General features: G+C 41.5%; 2 protein-coding genes across 3 annotated transcripts in view; both read right to left on the bottom strand.

Moving 5' to 3' along the window:
* LOC146705126 (metabotropic glutamate receptor 8-like) overlaps nt 1-14945 on the bottom strand; it is a 146498-nt gene extending 131553 nt beyond the window's left edge. Inside the window, exons 1-2 of one of the 2 annotated variants that reach the window (XM_085462713.1) lie at nt 14433-14945; nt 1568-2369 (exon numbers count right to left, since the gene is read on the bottom strand). In XM_085462713.1, coding sequence (XP_085318839.1) covers nt 1568-2218 — 651 coding nt within the window. In that variant the 5' untranslated portion in view covers nt 2219-2369; nt 14433-14945. The remainder of the gene's footprint in view (nt 1-1567; nt 2370-14432) is intronic. The other variant, XM_085462714.1, reaches the window with a different exon arrangement.
* A 2597-nt stretch (nt 14946-17542) lies between these two features.
* LOC146705125 (peroxisomal succinyl-coenzyme A thioesterase-like) overlaps nt 17543-20115 on the bottom strand; it is a 28493-nt gene continuing 25920 nt past the window's right edge. The window contains exons 10-11 of the mRNA XM_085462712.1: nt 18668-18809; nt 17543-18416 (exon numbers count right to left, since the gene is read on the bottom strand). Of these exons, the coding sequence (XP_085318838.1) occupies nt 18286-18416; nt 18668-18809 (273 nt within the window). The 3' untranslated portion in view covers nt 17543-18285. The remainder of the gene's footprint in view (nt 18417-18667; nt 18810-20115) is intronic.

Here is a 20115-nt window from a genome sequence, read left to right as displayed (position 1 = left end):
CCTACTTCATTGTCAAGTTAATTTACAAAGGTAAATGCTTAACTTTCCACTTCATACATGTTACACAATGGATCATGACTGAATAGAAGATGATTGCAATATCACAGAATTAAATTGTACTTTAATGTCTTAAATTGTGATTTTTGCAAAGAGAAATCTTTAGCAGATACAGAAGTGTGCAAATGTTTTGACTCCTTTCTTTGCTTTGTTTGGAGTCAGATTTTCTTGTGCTTTTTAAACATGATTAAACATAAAGTACAGGCACATCACTAATATTTATTCATATAATCAGCGCATCGTCTCAAATGAAAATATGTTCACCTTACTTGACTCAAGCAGCTTGAAGATTTTTTGAATCCACAGCTGCTGACAAGTCGATTTTTTCTTCACACTGTGAATCTTTTCACACTGCGGAGGTCAACAGAAGATTTAGCCAGGCTGTGAAAACACCCAGTAATCTGCTTCTCGCACCAAATATACACCTGTCCCTCTGTTTTGGGTTAAAGATGCTTTTGTCAGCATATTCTAATTTTTTGCAGGATACTCCCAGAAGTTTTCCCAAAGATGAAGATGTTATGATATTATAATATCTGGTTTTAAAAAAGGTGTCTGACAGATAATTTATATACACTGTAAGACCAAAGGCTGTACATAAAAGATCCCATGAGAAGTATCTTGTTTTTTCATAGTGGACATGACAAGCAAGGGCTGAATCTTATTATCTTAGGAACCATGAGACTGCATAGCAAATGGTAGCAACTCATCAGTCACAGGGCAGCCATCCCCGGTAGCATACCCTGATTAACTGTGGATTTAATTTTAGATGGATTCACAATTTATGAAAATAAATGTAATTATTTATTAGATAAGTCCTGAAGCTAGTGATGGAGGCCATAAACTTATCAAAGTATTTACTAAGGTCGGTACTGAGGTGTACAGTGTGTACAACCTCACTTTTGTGTTTTGCAATGTTTACATCTTAAAATACACTTCAGATTGATTGACACAATAAATCTCTCTACATGTAAATATTTTACATGCTTTCAACAAGTACATTTAGCATTAAACTGACATACAGAAGATTCTGTATCTTGCTTGTATATACACATGATTTACTTTATCAACTTAATGGGTATAAATGTTCTTTCAGTTAAAAAATCATTAGTAAAAATAATGATTCTAAACATTATTTTGAGATAACAATATTAGCTTTCTAACTCTTGGAGTTGTCATGGAGTTAGTGACAGTGTATGAAGCTGTTAAATATTAATTAAATAACATTTGATTGTTCATACAAGTATTTATCGACATATATATTCAGAACTTATGGCTTTAGAGACTGGTCCTTACAAGTACTAGGACTACCAAGCATATGGTGAGGTACAATGTACCCCACCGTACTCCAACAACCACAAACGTCTGTTGACTGACCCAACCTAACACCAAAAACCGACACACAAACACACAAACCTAACCTAACCACTCCTCGAATCACTGCTATAACCAAGCATTATTCTTAAAAACAAACAAACAAAAAATTTCAAGGAATCACACAGCATTCTTGTACCTTGAACAGTCGCAGGATGTTCGCCACCATGATCGATACAGAGCTGGCCGATGCGCCGATGACTCCCACAACTTTATCTGGCTTCGCAAAGATGGGAGGATCACCATTAGTGCAGCGAACATCAGAGCCATCCCTCTCAATTAGTGCCTGGACAAAAGTAAGGGACTGCTCCAGGGCATAGGTGTCACGTGAACATGTGTCCAAGATTCGTGCCCCAAGTGTCACATTGGGCAGCACGTCTGGGTCTTTGTTGATGAGGTCGATGGCAAATAGCATGGCCTCCAGTCGATGGATGCCTTTCTCCTTCTTCAATTCACCACATGGCATCCCCCTCTCACCACGGGAATGCACAGGGAACAACCCACCCAGAATGATGTCACCATCCAGGCGGATTGAATGGGTATACTCCTGTGAGCCCTGCTGGGAGTCTGCTAACACAGCAGGCTTCTGGGAGGTGGAACCTTGCAGCCAGCAGCTCTTTAGCATCAGCACACAGAGAAAGCAGTGACTGTAAAGAGTCAGGGGCTTTGACTCACTCACCATTTTTGCAGTGACAAGAGGTGTGGAAAAAGTAAGTGTTGATATTATCACACAATCAACAGTCAAATGACAGTGCAGGCTGTGTGATAACGGAAGGCTGGGCCAGAACATGGAATATCCCTTCACTTGGGGCAGGGTTGACCATTGCAGGCAGGTCCACTTTGGAGCAGTGACCTTGAAGATTTCCTGTAGTACAGGTTCCTGTGGCAAGAACACCTTTCTCGTCTCTACAGCTCCAGCTTCACATTCTTTCAGAGACCTGCTTGAGAGAAAAATAAATCCAGATAAATAAAAATAAAAGAACCTTTAAACAAGAGATTGCACAAGTTTTTCTGAGCAAAGGCATGCCACGGTGTTTCTTTGTTATTCTGCTTTACAACCTTTAAATATTTGTGCTGCCAAATACCAGAATAACTTTTCTGTTCAATAATAACAACAAAGATTCCTACAGGAGCAGAGTTTCTGTCTCGGTGTTTAAAAAGCAAAGATGTGATTACATCCCCATGGCTCTAATTTCAGCATTTAGAAAATACATATGGGAAACACTGGCCAATTAAAGGGTCTTATGAGAGCAAAATGCCATTCCTACTATCTGATTTGTGACACATCTTCCTTCAGACAACCCTGCTTCAACTCATAAAAGTTGAAAAAGTTGCCACTGCGGCATTGAAAACCTCTAAGCTGCAAAGATGAGCCGAGCGTTATGATATAAAGTGTAATTCCGCAAAACTTTTGCTCTGAATTCTAGATACCCCATTTAATTTTTTTTTTGAGGATCGTGTCAGTCCATTTCTGTGCACCAAAGCTGGTCACAAGTTTTTACTGATGATGATGTGTGCATCAAATTGTGTTTGCAGAGGCAGTTCTCACGGGAATAATTACTGTTTCTGTAGTGTTAAAGGCTTTAGTAAAGTTTTTAGATATTTTTGGCCTTCTAACAGTTGTACAAAAAGATCAAGGCACCAACTTACACTCTCTGCACAGGTGATTAATCAGCTCAGCATCTCTCAGCATTATTGCAGTGCATACCACCCTGAAAGCCAGCACACGCTCAGGAGGTTTGATCAAACACTCAAACACGTTCCAAGGATACAGTTTTGAGTTTGATAAAGACCAGAAACAGGAGGTTCATCTTATTGCTGAACGGGAGGTAGTTCAAGTCATTTGGCTTTAGCCCAGCTGAGCTTGTGTTTGCTCGTGTGCATTGTGCATTGGCCTCTGAAACTCCTGCAAGAAAAATGGCTTAACAATGATAAAAAACAAAATATCCTGGGTTGTGTCAGTGCTTTCCATTTTAAACACCGCTGGGCCTGCAAGATTGCAAAACAAAATCTGGCTGCAGTCCCAAAAAGGATGAAAAGTTGGTTTAACAAAAAAAAAAAAAAAAAGCCAAAGCCAGGTGACAGGGTGTTAGTTTCCGTGCCCATTTCCAGTACTAGTCTGTTGGCACATTACAGCAGCATTTTTGTAGTGGAGGAAAAAATAATTTGCGACACTTATGACTTCATTGCCATGTTCTACTGCAAATGACGAAGCAGACTGTGTCACATAAAGATGCTGAAACCATATTTTGACCAATGATTTGTCTGGTTCAAACTTAGTCGTCAAAGTAAAAACTGCTTTGACGTCTTTTTCTCACCGCCAACCTGCATGTGATGTGCTGGCATTTCCACCGGCATGCCTGTAGCAGCAGATAACTAAATCGGTGATGCTGATGGACCATCTATGGCATTGGTACAGGGCAACTGAAATAATTCTTAGATTCTGGCAAAGCTTAACTCATGTTTTAAACATTTGAGTGGGTCACAGCAAACTGACATGATTAGTCTTATTTATTCACAAGGGTCTCTAGTCTCTGTTCTCTGACATGCAATCCCAAATGCATATGTTAACATATGATGTAGATTTGGCGGTTTCTTACTCCATAAAACAACATCCATATACAGTGAACTAAGAGAAGTGGCAACATTTACAAAAGGAGGACAACTATATGTTGGCACATGGTATTGCAGAATTTAGCTGTAGCTCATGGAGTTCCTCCTTCCGAATAGCCAATAAGTCTTATAGCTTTGGCCATTTTTATACAGACTATAGGAACAGGAACAGTGTCTCAAAGTCACCCTCTTCCACAATTGGAAGATTGTGGGAACAGTGTTGGTTTAGCAGCTTTTGTGATTAAGCTGGACCTCTTAAAAGGCTCTTGGCAGGTGGCACTGTGATGCCAGATGGTTCTCTACAATACACAGTTATACCCTTTGGAGTCCGCAAAGCACCTGCCACATCCTGGTTTTGACTATGTCATGAATCGCTGTGTAGCAGGCAGGAGTTGGACTCAAAGTGCAGGCACTCAGGCACGAGGTTTAAACACAAAGAACTCAGCTTTATTTGCTGGCAGGGGAAAGTCATACAAGAGCAAACTAAACTAAACTAAACTAAACTAAACTGGAAACTCACAAACTAAACTCACAGTGAGTCACAGAGAGATCCACACAGCATGAGGGACGACGCAACACTGACTCAAAGAAACACAGGGTTTAAATACACTGGGGTCGTGTCCAAATTCATGGGCTGCATCCTCCTGAGGCCGCATTTGTAGACCGATTACGTCACAGCGACGCGCCGAAGGCTGTCCAAATTCGTAGACTCCTCCGAATGCAGCCGACAAATGCGTCCTCCTTTTCCCCGAATTTGAAGGATGGGTCGGGTGTGTCCTTCGTGGCCTACCATATCCCAGAATTCATAGCGCGGCCCAGCCAAACTCCAGTTTCCAACAATGGCGGCCGCTACTAAGTTTTAAAATTACTCATACTAATCTTTCTGGGTCACAAAATAAACTTTTAACATATTTTCAGGCGAGAAAGTAGTTGTGTAAACATCAAATATCTGCTCGGTTTATCAAGATATCGCATATCTGCAAAAGTGCATCGACGTTTTCGGAGGCTTCTGCTACCCACCAGCTCGATAGCTAGCCGGGAGCTCGAGGGTTACTGATGCGGCTGAGAACGGCACAACTCCTGGCACATCATTTTCAGATCCCCGCGGACTTTCGCTGCTCGGGTTAAACGTAATATATAAGTCACTTAGACAACCTAAAAATGTTATTGTTGGGCTTTTTTCAGTGTTTTGTTTGTTCGTGAGTAAATCGGTTTGGCTGAGATTAAAGTTATTAGATTAGATTAGATAAAATAAAACTTTATTAATCCCCCGACTGGGTTCCGCCTTGGTTTTTACACAGCTGACTAAACGTCAAACAGAAAACTGATTAAACAGAAGTATGAGACAGTCGAGAATTTACGCCAGTGTCCTGTTATATTTTAGATAGCAAGAAGCAGACGGCTGAGTTTATTAAACTCCACCGAGACAGCGGTGACGCTAATCAGAAGGCTAGACCGTCCAATTTCACGGCCGTTTACTTCCGGCCTACCTGACCTTCTGAGGACCCGGCCCACGTAGACCGCGAAGGCTGGGTCCTCAGGAGGATGCAGCCCATGAATTTGGACACGACCTGGGAAGTAACGAGGGGAATGAGACACAGAAGGAGAGCACAGCTGGGGGAAATCAGGACTGACGAGACAAGGAAGCATAACTGCACACACTGAGATCAGACGTGGACTATCAAAATAAAACAGGAAACACAAACACAAAGACAGACTAAGAGACACGGGCTTAACACAGAGACCTGACTACATTACAGGGGATACACAGGCATACACAGGCAGAGACGATGGAAAACAGAGGGAGCACCGAATAAACACTGGGAAACCAAAACACAAACTGTCATAATTCATAATATCAAAAATAAGAGTACAAAAATCAAAAACACGGGGTCACCGACCCAGAACCATGACAGACTAGGGTGCCAGGCTGTGAAACATATATAGATGATATGGTGATTTTGTGGGTTTGAGCATGTTGAACAGCCGAGTAGTGTTTGAGAGGGTGGCAGATGCAAATCTGACCATAAATTTGTGCAGTGTGAGTTTTGGTAAAATAGTGGGTAGTGGACAAAAATACCCATTAAGCTATTCTTATTTTCCCGTCGCCTTCATCCAGGTTTGAGTTGCAGCACTTCTGGGGGATGGTGGGTTATTATAGACATTTCTGCAAAAACCTTTCCCCTGTTGCTCCACTCAATGGTTAAGTGCCCCCAAAAAGTTCACCTGGTCTCCAGATTGTCATCATACATTAGAAAATATTAAAACTAGTGGCATTCCGTCAGGACAAGCAAGGCCAGCAGTGCTTTCCCTGTCATATCTAAAAATATACATGAATTAAAATTTACCAAAGTAAAGCAGTCTCTCTTCTTTCATCACAGACAACGCTGGCATAAAGCTACTTCTGTTTGTATCCATCCTGTACATTACTGCCATCTTTTGGCCAAGGTTGCAATTGCCACTAAAATTTGCTTGTTTCTTACTTACTTGTAGCCAGAGGTGGGTCGAGTATCCAAAAATTGTACTCAAGTAAGAGTATCATTACTTTAAAATATTATTACTCAAGTAAAAGTGAAAAGTAGTCGTCAAAAAAGCTACTCAAGTAAGAGTAAAAAAGTACTTGGTGAAAAGGCTACTCAAGTACTGAGTAAGTAGCGAGTAACTGTTTGAAATGTCCGATTTATTTTATAAATAAATGCTATCAGACAAACAAAAATAAATAAATATACAAATTTTAGTATTTTCAAAAGGAATATATGTAAAAAGATCCACAAAATAAGGCACAACAATTCTAATTTCAAGATTTCAGTTTTTCACAACGTAAATCTTTTTCAAGCAAAACACACAGTAAATATATTCGCATTTACAGCAGCCTCAGCGAAAACATTAGAACGAGGCAACTTCAACATAACAGGCTACAGCTGATGCGCCAAAATGTCATACTAGGGGTGGTTCTTTTAAATACAAGGATGGATTAAGTAAATCAGAAACAAATGACACAGAGATGCAACAGATATAATCAGTAAAAGTTTATTCCCAAGGCGGACAGCAGGAATTAAACACACACACACACACCTGTGCTAAAATTCCACAGGAATAGACATTCTAACAAAACTATAAAATGTTCTTTGTATACTAAAATACCCTGAAGTATAGACAGTGGATTAACACAATGTAATATGTAAAAATGTAAAAACTACACTCACAAATACTGAAATCAGAGAAAAACTAATTATAAAAGACAAATACAAATTTCCACTATGTGGATGTACATATGTGTATGGCTCACTTTACTGTAAATTGTTTCTTCAGTCAGTGAAATGGTGGTTCAGCTTCAGCAGCAGTTGGCTCTCAAGGTTCTTGCTGTGAAGCTGTGACCGTTTGGCAGTGAACAGGAGTCCTGTATGACTAAAAAATCTCTCACAGGCTGCAGATGCAGGAAGAGCTGTATTGACTTTGATCGACAGCTTCTTGATCGGAGGAAAGCCATACAATACATCCATACCTCCAGTGAATGGATATGAAAGGTACCTCTCCAGTTCCTCTGCTTCTGGCTTTCCTGACCCCATGGATCCATCATCTTAGTCAGTTAGGCTGCTGTTTGTGCTGGCCTCATCCAGCTCTGTGTCTAGGTGATGTCTGATGAAGTGGAGACCTGTGGAAAGATGTATGGTTTTCAAAAGAATTAGGTCTGGTCATTATAGTGCTGTATACACTGCCAAGCTGCAGATGTTTGCTTGGAGCTAGCCTCCAAAAGCTGGCCATACACTGTGCGATTTTTGGCCGATTTTGAGCCGATTTTTCAGTTGTGCAACCGTTTTGGGGATCGGCCTGTGTCTTGCCTTAATCGTGTGTGCATCATGTAGTATACTTGGGGTAACGAGCAGTTAACACCTCACGACCAGCTCCCAATCATCAATCGTATGGTCGCATGATAATCAAACCAGTTTGAAATCCTGTCGCCTATCACACTGCGCACGCACAAACACAGAAATGAAAGAAAAGGTGGAGCAGCACGCAGTGCAGCGTGTGATCTGGACACAAGAGATGGAGGCACAACTTGTAGGATAAGGCAAGCTCATCCGAGTACGTAAGCGGAGAGCTGCCACCCAGCTGCAGACTGTTTAAACTAAACAAGCTGCTATTTGACATAATAAACCCTGTCAGCCGCAGTATTGCCTTCTGTTTTAACAGTTAAAGCAGTAGACACGAGCTGTTTGCATGTGCGTTGAACTCCAGGGTCATTAACCAGGCTACCTGTTACCTTATAGCTCACGCTAACTAACAAGCGAGCAGTTAAAAGGACAGCCGAGGCTGCACAAAACACCCACAAACTTATCTCACTACAACTTAGCGCCGAAAATATGACTGCCAGCTAGTGATGGTAAATTTGATTCTTTTTACTGAATCGAGTTTTAATGAGTCACTCACCAAAGTGAATCGAATTTTGGAGTCATTTGATTCACTGAGTCAGTCGACCAGAGAGTGCAAAAAATGTACATTTTCACTCAAACTTAATTTGTTTCTCTTTTCATGTAAATCCCACTGCTAAGATGAATGATTCAAAAAAAAAAAAAAACCAACTATTTTATAGAGCAAAAAAGACCAAAAACATTTCTAAAATTAAGCAATTTCCTATCAAAATTGCTTAATAAGATAAGATAAGATAAGATAAGATAACCTTTATTAGTCCCACACGTGGGAAATTTGTTTTGTCACAGCAGGAAGTGGACAGTGCAAACGTTATGAGGCAAAAATTAGAATACAATAAGAATAAATACAGTACACAACTGTACAGAATAGAATAAAATAAAATACTATATACAGTAGAATAAAATAAAATAAATATACAATAAGATAAAAATAGAATACAAATACAAATGCTATATACAACTGAGTAAAAATACAATGATGACAGAAAGGATTATTGCACTTAGTATTATTGCATATGTATGGATGTGTGTGCTTGATCAGTTAAAGTCTTTATTATGGAGTCTGACAGCAGTGGGGAGGAAAGACCTGCGAAATCTCTCCGTCCCACACCGTGGGTGCCGCAGTCTCCCACTGAAGGAGCTGCTCAGTGCTGTCACAGTCTGCTGCATGGGGTGGGAGATGTTGTCCATCAGGGATGACAGCTTAGCCGCCGTTCTCCTGTCACTCACCACCTCCACTGGGTCCAGAGGGCATCCTAGAACAGAGCTGGCCCTTCGGATCACCCTGTTCAGTCTCTTCCTGTCCCCAGCAGAGATGCTGCCGCCCCAGCAGACCACGCCATAAAAGATAGCAGAAGCCACAACAGAGTCATAGAAGGTCTTCAGGAGTGGGCCCTCCACTCCAAACGACCTGAGTCTCCGCAGCAGGTACAGCCTGCTCTGCCCTTTCCTGTAGAGGGCGTCTGAGTTATGAGTCCAGTCCAGTCTATTGTTCAGATGAACACCAAGGTACCTGTAGCTGTCCACAGCCTCAATGTCCATACCTTGGATGTTCAGTGGTTGCAGTGGAGAATGCTTGTGCCTGCGGAAGTCTACCACCAGTTCCTTGGTTTTACTGGCGTTGATCTGGAGGTAGTTCAGCTGGCACCAGTCCACAAAGTCTTGGGTCAGACCTCTGTACTCCTTGTCGTCCCCATCAGTGATGAGGCCGACTATTGCAGAGTCATCAGAGAACTTCTGCAGGAAGCACTGGGTGGAATTGTGGGAGAAGTCTGCAGTGTAGATGGTGAAGAGGAACGGAGCCAGAACCGTTCCCTGTGGGGCCCCCGTACTGCAGACGACCCTGTCCGACACACAGCCCTGAGTCCTCACATACTGTGGTCGGTCGGTGAGGTAGTCCAGGATCCAGGTAGTGAGGTGATGGTCCACTCCAGAGTTCACCAGCTTGTCCTTCAGAACCGAGGGAAGAATAGTGTTGAAGGCACTGGAGAAATCAAAGAACATGATTCTCACAGTGCTTCCAGCGGTCTCCAGGTGAGCGAGGGAACAATGTAGGAGGTGAATGACGGCATCATCCGCTCCAATGCCAGGCTGGTAGGCAAACTGAAGTGGGTCCAGTGATGAGCTTGTTAGGCGCCGAAGCTGAGCCAGGACCAACCGCTCCAGGGTCTTCATCAGGTGGGATGTCAGAGCCACCGGCCTGTAGCTGTTGAGGTCCTTGGGGCGTGAAGTCTTTGGCACTGGTACAACACAGGAGGTTTTCCAGAGCTGTGGGACTCTTCCCAACCTCAGGCTCAGGTTGAAGAGGTGCTCCATCACCCCACACAGTTGGTCCGCGCAGGACCTGACGACCCTCGAGCTGATGCCATCTGGACCCACTGCCTTCTTGCCATTAATCCTCCTCAGTTCCTTCCTAACCTGGGTGGTTGAGAGAGACAGGCTGGAGCCTTGTGTTGAGTGTGTATTGGATGCTGTTGTTGGGGGTGGGGGGGGGTGAGCAGGGTGAATAGAGGAGGTGTGAAGTGTCTGAGGTGTCAGAGGTGGAACAGCAGCAGTGGGGGTGGGTGAGTCTGCAGCCGATGTTGCAGACTGCCTCATGGCTGAGTCAAATCTGTTGAAGAAATGATTCAGTTCATTTGCCCACCTCACATCCCTCCCAGGCAGAGAGTTCTGCTGTTTGTGGCCCGAGATGGTTCTGAGGCCTCTCCAGACTTCACCAACGTTGTTTTGTTGAAGCTGGTTCTCCATCTTCTGCCTGTAGCTCTCCTTCCCATTCCTTATCAGTCCCCTCAGCTCTCTCTGCACCCTTTTCAACTCCTCTTTGTCTCTGGATTTGAAGGCCCTCCTCTTCTGCTTGAGGACGGTTTTAATTTCTGGGGTAATCCAAGGTTTGTTGTTGGAGAAACACCGTACAGTCCTGGTAGGTACGGTGTTATCCACACAGAAGTTTATATAGTCAGTAATGCATGTAGTAAGGCTGTCGATGTCCTCACCGTGGTCATCACAAATCACCTCCCACACAGTCGACTCAAAACAATCCTTAAGAGCCTCCTCGCTCTCCTCTGACCATCTCTGTACTGTGCGGGTGGCTGGTGGCTCCCTGCGCACTAAGGGCTCATACACAGGGACAAGGTGCACCAGGTTGTGATCAGATCTGCCCAGGGGAGGGAGAGGTGATGAACTGTATGCCTCTTCAGCATTGGCATACAGTAAGTCCAGTGTTTTATTGACTCTGGTTGGGCAGGTCACATACTGGGTGAAGGTGGGCAGTGTGGAGTCCAGTGAGGCATGATTGAAGTCCCCTGATATTATGAGAAGGGCTCTCGGTGATTGTGTTTGCAGTCTGCTGACCACAAAACATTTATTTTGTTTATTTTTATTTTATTAGTATTTTCCTTAAATGTGTTAAATATATATTTTCTCATCTAAATGTCCACTGAGCTGTGAGCCAGGGGGCGGTAATGCACCTTAACATTGGTTGCCAACCAAGAAGAAGAAGCTGTGAGCCAGGAGGGAGGGGGTGAGTGAGTGAGTGAGTGAGTGAGTGATTCGCTTACGCTTACGATTCAGCACAGGAGGGAGGGGGTTAGTGAGTGAGTGAGTGAGTGAGTGATTCGTTTGCTCTATGATTCAGCACAGGAGGGAGGGGGTGAGTAGCTCAAATGTGCTGTTAGCATGTTAGCAGAGCGATGCTACTGTGAACCGAGGAGCTATTTTCTTGATGTGAGCTTCTACTCAGGGTTTTTTCTTCCAGTTCAGAGCAGAAATAATTTTGTTAAGAAACTGGCTGTTGTCCCCCCCACAATTTTAATTATAAGCTAGATATATTTCTACTAAGCAAATTAGTTTGCTAACAGAAACAGGGATGAGTCAGTGAGTCAGTTGGGCTTGTGAATCATGATTCACGAGTCAGTAAAGTAATTCTCGAGTATTGAACGATTCGTTCACGAATCGAACATCACTACTGCCAGCTCAAGCTCGACACAGCTGCTGTAACATAAGACTGACATCCAGCTAACCACAGCTAAAAAGATATTTAGAGAAAACTTACCATTTCCTCAGGTTACACGAATTGAGTTGTTTCATGCTGAAAAGTTGTTGTTTTGGCTCTCACTGAAGACACCGACATGGCCACATCTTATTGGTGAAAAAATTAACGGAAATTCCACTGACGGCATGTTATCTAATGTGTTAAACTAATTTTTTTTTTTTAAAGTAACGAGTCGAATTTTGCAAATGTAGCAGAGTAAAAGTACCGTTTCTTCTTCATAATTGTACTCAAGTAAAAGTAAAAAGTATCGTGCAAAAAAGGTACTTAAAAAGTATATATTTTTTTAAAAACTTACTCAAGTAAATGTAACGGAGTAAACGTAGCTCTTACTACCCACCTCTGCTTGTAGCTAACTCCGTTTTATCCATCTGTCTCTGGTTAACAATAACTGGACCTAGGCAAGCTGAGAGGCCAGCAGATTTCTTTCTGGGGGATAAACCTACAAATAAGACAAGTGCGTATACAAAGATAAGCAACACTGAGTAGTCTTCACCTTCTCCAGATGAAACAACTAGTATTCCATTTGGGAGCCCTTGTGACAGTGACGGACACTGTTGTTGTTCTAAAGACAATAAAGTACACCACATTTAGACTATAGAGAAAAGAACAACACCAGTTTGGAAAATCTGACAAATTTGTATTTGGAGAACAACAGACAATCGTAATATTGTCAAAATATTATTCTCAGATACTAACCAGTATTAAAATTTAACAGATATCAGATTAGATACTTTTTCATAACACAATCAATACCAATAGTGCTGTCTTTGCTTCCTCCAGGTGAGACAAATACAACACTGTGTAGACAGTCAGGCACACAGCACCTCCTCTCACTAACAGTAGTTGGCATTCACAATTATGAACAACACTTTAGAAGGAATTTTGAGAAGTCAGTAAAGCTCCTGTTTGAACAAAAAGTTCTTAACAGTTGTTATAAATGTTTACCTGGCCAGGATACAAATTAATGTTAGCCACTTAACTATTAGAGGTTACCATGTAGCCACAAACTCAGGGAACACAAACTAATGTACTCTTAATGCCAGTGCCAAGCCCGAATAATTGGGGGGACTGTGTCAGGAAGCCTATCCAGCATAAAATCTTTGATAAATCAAGCGCTCATCTGCTGTGGCAACCACTGAAAAACAAAAATAATAATAATAATAATAAAATAAGAAAGCCTTTATTAGTCCGAGAGTGGTTTTTATTTTGTTTGTTTTGGTTTGTTTTTTGGTTTGTTTATTGGCACTATAATAACTGAATTAAAAATTATATATATATAATATACACACTTTACTAGTTTCTTAACATATTTCTGGTCTACACCAGTCACCTTTAAAATAGTGTTGTGACAGATTTATTATTATTATTATCATCATCATCATCATCATCATCCTCATTATTATTTTTGTATTGCTTTCAGCTTCTTCTTTTAAAAAAAAAAAATGCCTCTTTACCGTTTTCCCCAGGGATCAAAATTGAGCTGGAGATCCCAGTATTGCAACAACCCTTCCTTCCTCATATACCAAAGTCTGTTCAAGTTCATACATACACCTGGCTATAAGTGTATCTAAACAATGGTTGAACTGCGAGTTTCTACCTGCCTTATGAACTTTGCTGTATCCATCAGAACTAGATGATGGGTGATGATGATGATGGCAGTAGATTCCAGGTAAATAGATAAAGCCAGCAACTTCTTATTGGATGCTGCACAGTGGAAAAAAAAGAAATATATATATATATATATATATATATATATATATATATATACACACGCATTGTCTCTGTGAGCTGCACTTTGTTTCTGTGCAGCTCACCGACTTCTTTTTATCCTTTCCTTCAGTTAATTCTGCTTTATTTTTTTATTTTTTTATTTATTTGCCCCTTTTTCTACGCCTCTTTGCCATTAAGACACACACTTAGTGAGCCTTGCACACGCAAACTCATCATAATAGGGAGCAAACACCTTTCATCCTAAGCACAGTGTAGACTCTTAAGCTGAGCGTACTCACACGTGCCTGAACATTTTCCCAGTGGGAACATGGAGAACACGCAAGCATTTTTCAGGTATGCGCACGAAGTCACCAAGACGCATCCATAAAAAAGGAGGGGTGGTGGCGGGGGGGCGTAAAAGCGTGCCAGCACTGTACACTGTGGGCTCATGTGCACGATTGAGTCAAATGCATTCAGAACTAGCTACAGTCCCAAAATCTATTTTTAATTGAAACATACAAACAGCTTGAGAAGCAAACTGGCAGCTTTGTAAACTGCTACTAAATGATTAACTGATTATTGACTGCAGAATCCGAAGCTCCAACATGTTCCCATAGATCACAAAAACGTTATCAATTACATGCGACATGTGTAGCTACATTTACAGATAATTTAAATGTAATGTAATTAAAATTTACCTGCCAAATATCACCGGTAAATCTTCAGGAATCTTTTTTATCCTAGTAAGAAGAGGTTTTTTCGTCAGCTTCGCAAGTCAGCCAGTTGTCTTGTGTCTCCAGCAGTTAGTAACATCACATTAAACCTGTTCAGTCAAATTCCTCCACTGAGTTTCGATCCAGCATCCGCAAACAAAAAAGTGATGTGAAAATTCACCTTTTCCTCCGTGTCTTTAGTTAGAGATCAGCGCTGATCATAGTTCTGTCAGAGAAATTGTCATGTCTTCAGGTTAATATCAACCCTGATCGCCTGCAAGTGTAGGTTCGACTCACACGGGAAAATCCCAGGACCCTCCCTCTCCAGTCCTGATTGGTCTCATATCAAAGTGTCCGACAATTCAGAGAATGGACCTTATAAGAGCAGCCGGTTGCGTCCACAAGAGAGAAGCGCATGCTTTTCTTCGCCTCTCGCAGCTCTCCAAAGTGCAGTGTGCGGCTGGCCTACGTCACAGAAAACACTGGCGGCTCTCGTGCTCGTCACACGAAGCTGATGAGAGTTTCATGTCAAGCTCCCCCTAACAGAACCAGTGACAGACTTGTGCAGGGACTGCACGATCCTGGACCAAACTGAAATGATGTCAGTCACATCATAGAAGAGAAGAAAAGAAGCCCGACTGGTGCTGTCACACATAAGGTTAATAAGCTAAGAGAATACTGCACAGGTAGAGGGGTTTCCGAAGTTAAAGCAGCAGAGATGGAGAAAAGACGCCACCTAGCGGACACAAGTCGTAGTTACAACTAGATGCCGGTTCTCCGATGTCAATTCATTATGTCTATAATAAATAAAATCACAATAGTCACTTTAAGGTACGTTACACTAGAAGATAAAGAGACAATTAGATCCTATTACTGTGGGAAGGCGATGGTGTGAAGGAACCTCTTAACAGAAAGTAACAGAACCAGGCTCAGAGAGGGAGCCATTTGCCCCGACTGGCTGGGACTGAGTGGAAAGAGAAGAGAAAATGAGTTCATAGAGAACAAAACACAAAATATGGAAATGAAGATAAAGTATATATACAACTTCAAAATAGGAAAGGAGTTTTGTCTTTTGTTTTTTAAGTATTGCTATTTTAAAAAAAAAAACCAAAAACATTTCATCCACCAGAAACCGTTATAAACTTGGCACCTAAAACCTGGTTTTAAAAATGTGTGTCTGCAGGCATCGAAATGCAAAATGCATGCAGACAAAAACATACAAAATCCAATTTTTAATTATTCCATGCAGGACAACATTTGTTTATGTTTTCTCTTCAGTTTGTTTGTTTTTTTGCTGTTTGTTGTGGGGGAGAGGTGTTTATTTGCTACAAGAACACATACATAATGTCAGCTGTTTGCAAACAAACACACAGATCTCTGGATTTCTTAATGAAATGAAATGCAGTGAGTAAAAAGTAACACTATAACTAAAAAGCCTCTTAGGAAGGTTTTTGTTATGATCACCTGCATCTTGTTTTTTATGATCATAATGGTGTATAGAATTTGGTTGTAATCTACCTGCAACAAAACTAGCTGGACATAAAATATAACTCTGTGTGCCACAATTCATTTTGCCTGCCAGGACAAAAAGCAATACATGATGATGCCAATCATTTGCTGAAAACAAGACCAATAGTTTTTGCTCTTGTTTTGCTCCTACAGTGTTTCCAATCATGAAACAAATTTAAATATTAGACAAAGCTAACACAAGTAAACACAAAATGCAGTTTCTAAATGAAGGTGTTTATTATTAATTGGGGAAAAAATCCAAACCTACATGGCCCTGTGTGCAAAAGGAATGATTTGATATCCTCGTGTCGGTGCTGGATTGGCAGACAGAGGCGGTTTCTCGCAAGTTAAGTAGATTTTTTTTAAGGCGGTTTTTTCCAAAGTCGCAAAAGTATGACGTCACAACAATTTGATTGGTCACTTGCAATGTTGAACCTTGAACCAACATTTATTATGATGATGTGGGAACAACACCGACACGAGGATATCAAATCGTGCGAGTGAACACCATCCCCACAGACACAGCGGCCAGGCAAGCAGAAGAACAGCACCTCAAGAAGAGTAAATGTGGTTATTCCAGCTGGACTTTTGTCAAAGCTGGGAAGGCACCAAAAGAAAGCTCCAGCCGATCCAGGAGAAAAGGACAACCGCTGCCTAAGCAAAAACCTGTAGTGATCCCATGTGTGTCAGGAGTATCGGAGCAGTTGAGACACATTTTTTCTAAACACCAGGTCTCTGTGGCTTTTAAACCCCAAAACACACTGCGCCAAAAATTGGTCCACCCCAAGGATCGGGTCCCCCGACACAAACAGAGTAACATAGTTTACGCTGTTAAATGCCAGGAGGATTGTCAGGATTTATACATCGGGGAAACAAAACAACCTCTGGCAAAGCGGATGGCACAACACAGAAGAGCCACCTCGTCAGGCCAGGACTCTGCAGTCTATTCACACCTACAGGCCCGTGGACACTCTTTCAATGATGAGGATGTACACATCTTGGACAGGGAGGAACGCTGGTTTGAGCGCGGAGTCAAGGAGGCCATTCACGTGAAAAGGGAAAGACCATCTCTGAATCGAGGAGGGGAGAGTTTGCTGGAGAGTCGGCGCAGTGGCAGGATGCCTGCTGTGTTGCCTGGGATTACTCCTTATCCCCTACCCAACCCCGTTGCTGGTCACGTGCTCTATAATGTTGTACTGTGGACATTTATGTGCTTTCTGTGCAGAGGAGTTTTTTTGTTTCCTGTTCTCATATAGCCCAGCATGAGTAGAGGTCTCTTTTTTTCCTCTTGTACTTTTCCCATTGTAGTGTACATTTCAGTGGTTTTTCTGTAATGCAACCGTTCTCTGACTTGTGTCCCCATGTGATGTCTGTGTTGTGTGTGTAAGGTCGGGGGGCAGGTTCATTTCACTGCAGGGCAACCTGCCACTGCATGTGGTGAATAAAATTTGATGAACTTGATGAACTTGAACTTGATGAACTATGAACTACTTAAATATAGTAACGGTGTATTTGTACTTTGTTACACTCTACATTCATTCATATTTTAATTGTCCCTATAGATATTGACAGTTAACCATGTCATGTAATGATCAAACCTTTTAATTTAGCCTTTATTTGTTATTAACATTTTAATACACTTTACAAACACAGGCCAACATATTTATTTTTCACAAACAACTTTTTTCCAGAGATCCCCAAAGGACAACTACTGCATACATGATGTATAGAATTTGATGCTGGAAATTAAACTTATAGTCAGTCTGAATGCACAGTTTTCAGTAGTACATTTTTATGTGTACTGATGTGCTTTCAGTATTTTATTGCTTCTTTTCCTAAAGGAATGGTTTGAAAAATTTCTTCACCACTTGTCATTTTCACTAATAATTTTTTGTAATATATTAGATATTTATTTAATTATAGTAGTAAAAACATTTTAGAATTCATCAGTCAAAAAGCAGTGCACCTTATCCAGTTTATCCTGTTAAATCGGTATAGTGCAGGAAGATATTTTGGTTTGTGTGAGTATTTGGTGGGGGAACAATTGTCTCTGCTTGTCTTTCTGTAAAAGTAGTTTATGATTTAATGATCATATGAAGTGGCAGCTTCCTACTACAAAAGCCATTACACCCGTTAACTATTTCTATTAAGAAGACATTTTTAATAAGTAATATTGAAACTGAATCCAAAGGTCATAATCAATATCTTCATAGCAATGCATTATATACTGATTGCCACAGAAGAGCTTCCATTGTCGTCTCACCTAACTATGTCTTTAGCCAAATATTTTCATCTTGGATTGACTTTGGAACTCATGTCATCATCTTGACTACAGGTGAGAAAATGAGGTAGGGTTTCTGCCACCATACAGATTCTCTCTGAGAAAAACCACCATCTTTATCCAGGCATCCTCCTGAGCTCGAGAATGTTCCACCGTTTGTCCACCCCACAGACACATCACTGCAAAAACAAAACAGACATCAGGACTCCCCAAAAAACTGCTGTTACCAAAACTGGTACCGCAAGAAATTTACTGATAATTTGCATGTGTAGTCCAGAGTTTTTTTCACAATCATTTTCTTGCCACAAAATTACCTGAACATCAACTTTAAATAACATTCATTTCTCAAACCTGCCAAAATGTGGACCCCTCTGGTCCTCAAAGAACAACTGAGACAGTCTACAACCTTGCAGTGTGAAAGTGAACCTACCCTTCTCTTCTATTTCAACGGTCTTGAAGGTGCTAGATCTGGCATGTGGTGTGTAGGGCGGTTCGATCAAGTGACCTGCATTTGGGTATGACAGGACAGTGAGCAGATGACTGTTCCCCGCTCGTGCCATCATTTCCTTAATCTGGAAAACATGAAAGTAAAACGTTCTTATATTTTTTAAATAGTTTTGTTGTGTCTTTTTTATGTGAAGCCCTTTAGTTGTCACATAATTTATTCTTTACAGACACAAACTTGAAAACATTTTATCTAAAAAAATCATGTTGATACTTACTAGCCAGAGAACTCACAAAATTATGTCTAATGATCTTCAATAAGTTATTACCCATCCCAAATGTAATGCACCAAAAACCTGAGAAATTTCGATTTGAATTTTATAGTTTTGATCCCCTTTACCCCCTATATGCTTTATTTTCTGTTTTATTTAGTAGAATTTTTTCAAATATATTTTTGAGATTTTTGTGAAGTGAAATATTGTTCCAATTGGATGTTGCAGGCAATTATATATTTAACTGACAATCCAGGAACGGGAGGATAACGCAAGTGATGTACCAGTACCGAGTGACTAAACTGCTGGGGGATGGATCTGAAATGCCATAGAAATGCAGCACGTCCTAACCTCTCTACTTTTGGTAAAGGTAATGAAGGAGCAGGGAGTGGCAACCAGCAGGGCTATGACCTCCTTCTGGATAGCAAAGCACTGCCCTCTGGCTATCTTAGGTAGAAAACCATGGCTGTCTACTTAAACTACTTGTGGTTCCATCTGCTATATCTGAGCCAGACACAAGCTCGATGCTATAGGAAGCAGCACTCCGTGTGGTAAAGCTGAACAAAGCCCACAGAAAAACAAGGGTTGGAGCCAGGGGCTACAAAAGCCTCCTCCCTGTTTCTGAAAGATTTCAGGACCAAGCCTCTTCCTGCTACCTCCCTGGGTGGCCAGTGTCCTGGGGGACTCTTGGAGCTGCCCCAGTGTCCCCTGGGGCATCAGCTGTCCTGGGAGACTCTTGGGGGCAAACCCTTCGATGGTTTATAAAATGATGCAGGGTTATCATTTATAGTTCCTGTGTTGGCCATCAGTGATGGCATTAACCACTTTTTTTCCCAATGGTGACACATCCTCAGCAAGGGGGGGTTCAAGCAATGGAAAGCTCCACTTTTCTGACAAGGAAGGGCTATCAGGGAGATGACAATCATGAGGCTATTTTGGCTTACACATGTCTGCAGCATCGCTTGGAGATCTGGGGCATTGCCTAGAACACCTAAGCCTGAACCTCAACTGGAGGTTGACAGGTTGCCCCAGTCTGTGGTTACTACTCTGTTGGGAGTCCGTGCTACATCAACCAGGGCAGTTTGCTGAGGAATGTTCAAAGCAATGCATGCAGATTCTTTTAACCCTCTCAGGCTCAAATTAAACTTAAACTTTTTATTGC

The sequence above is a fragment of the Copadichromis virginalis genome, linkage group LG7 (genome assembly GCF_057382275.1).
Source record: "Copadichromis virginalis isolate Kocher_CV1m ecotype Utaka linkage group LG7, C_Virginalis_male_GT1.1, whole genome shotgun sequence".
Classification (NCBI taxonomy): Eukaryota; Metazoa; Chordata; class Actinopteri; order Cichliformes; family Cichlidae; genus Copadichromis; species Copadichromis virginalis.
The sequence above is the reverse complement of the archived record's forward strand: the minus strand, read 5'-3'. Positions and strand labels throughout refer to the sequence as shown.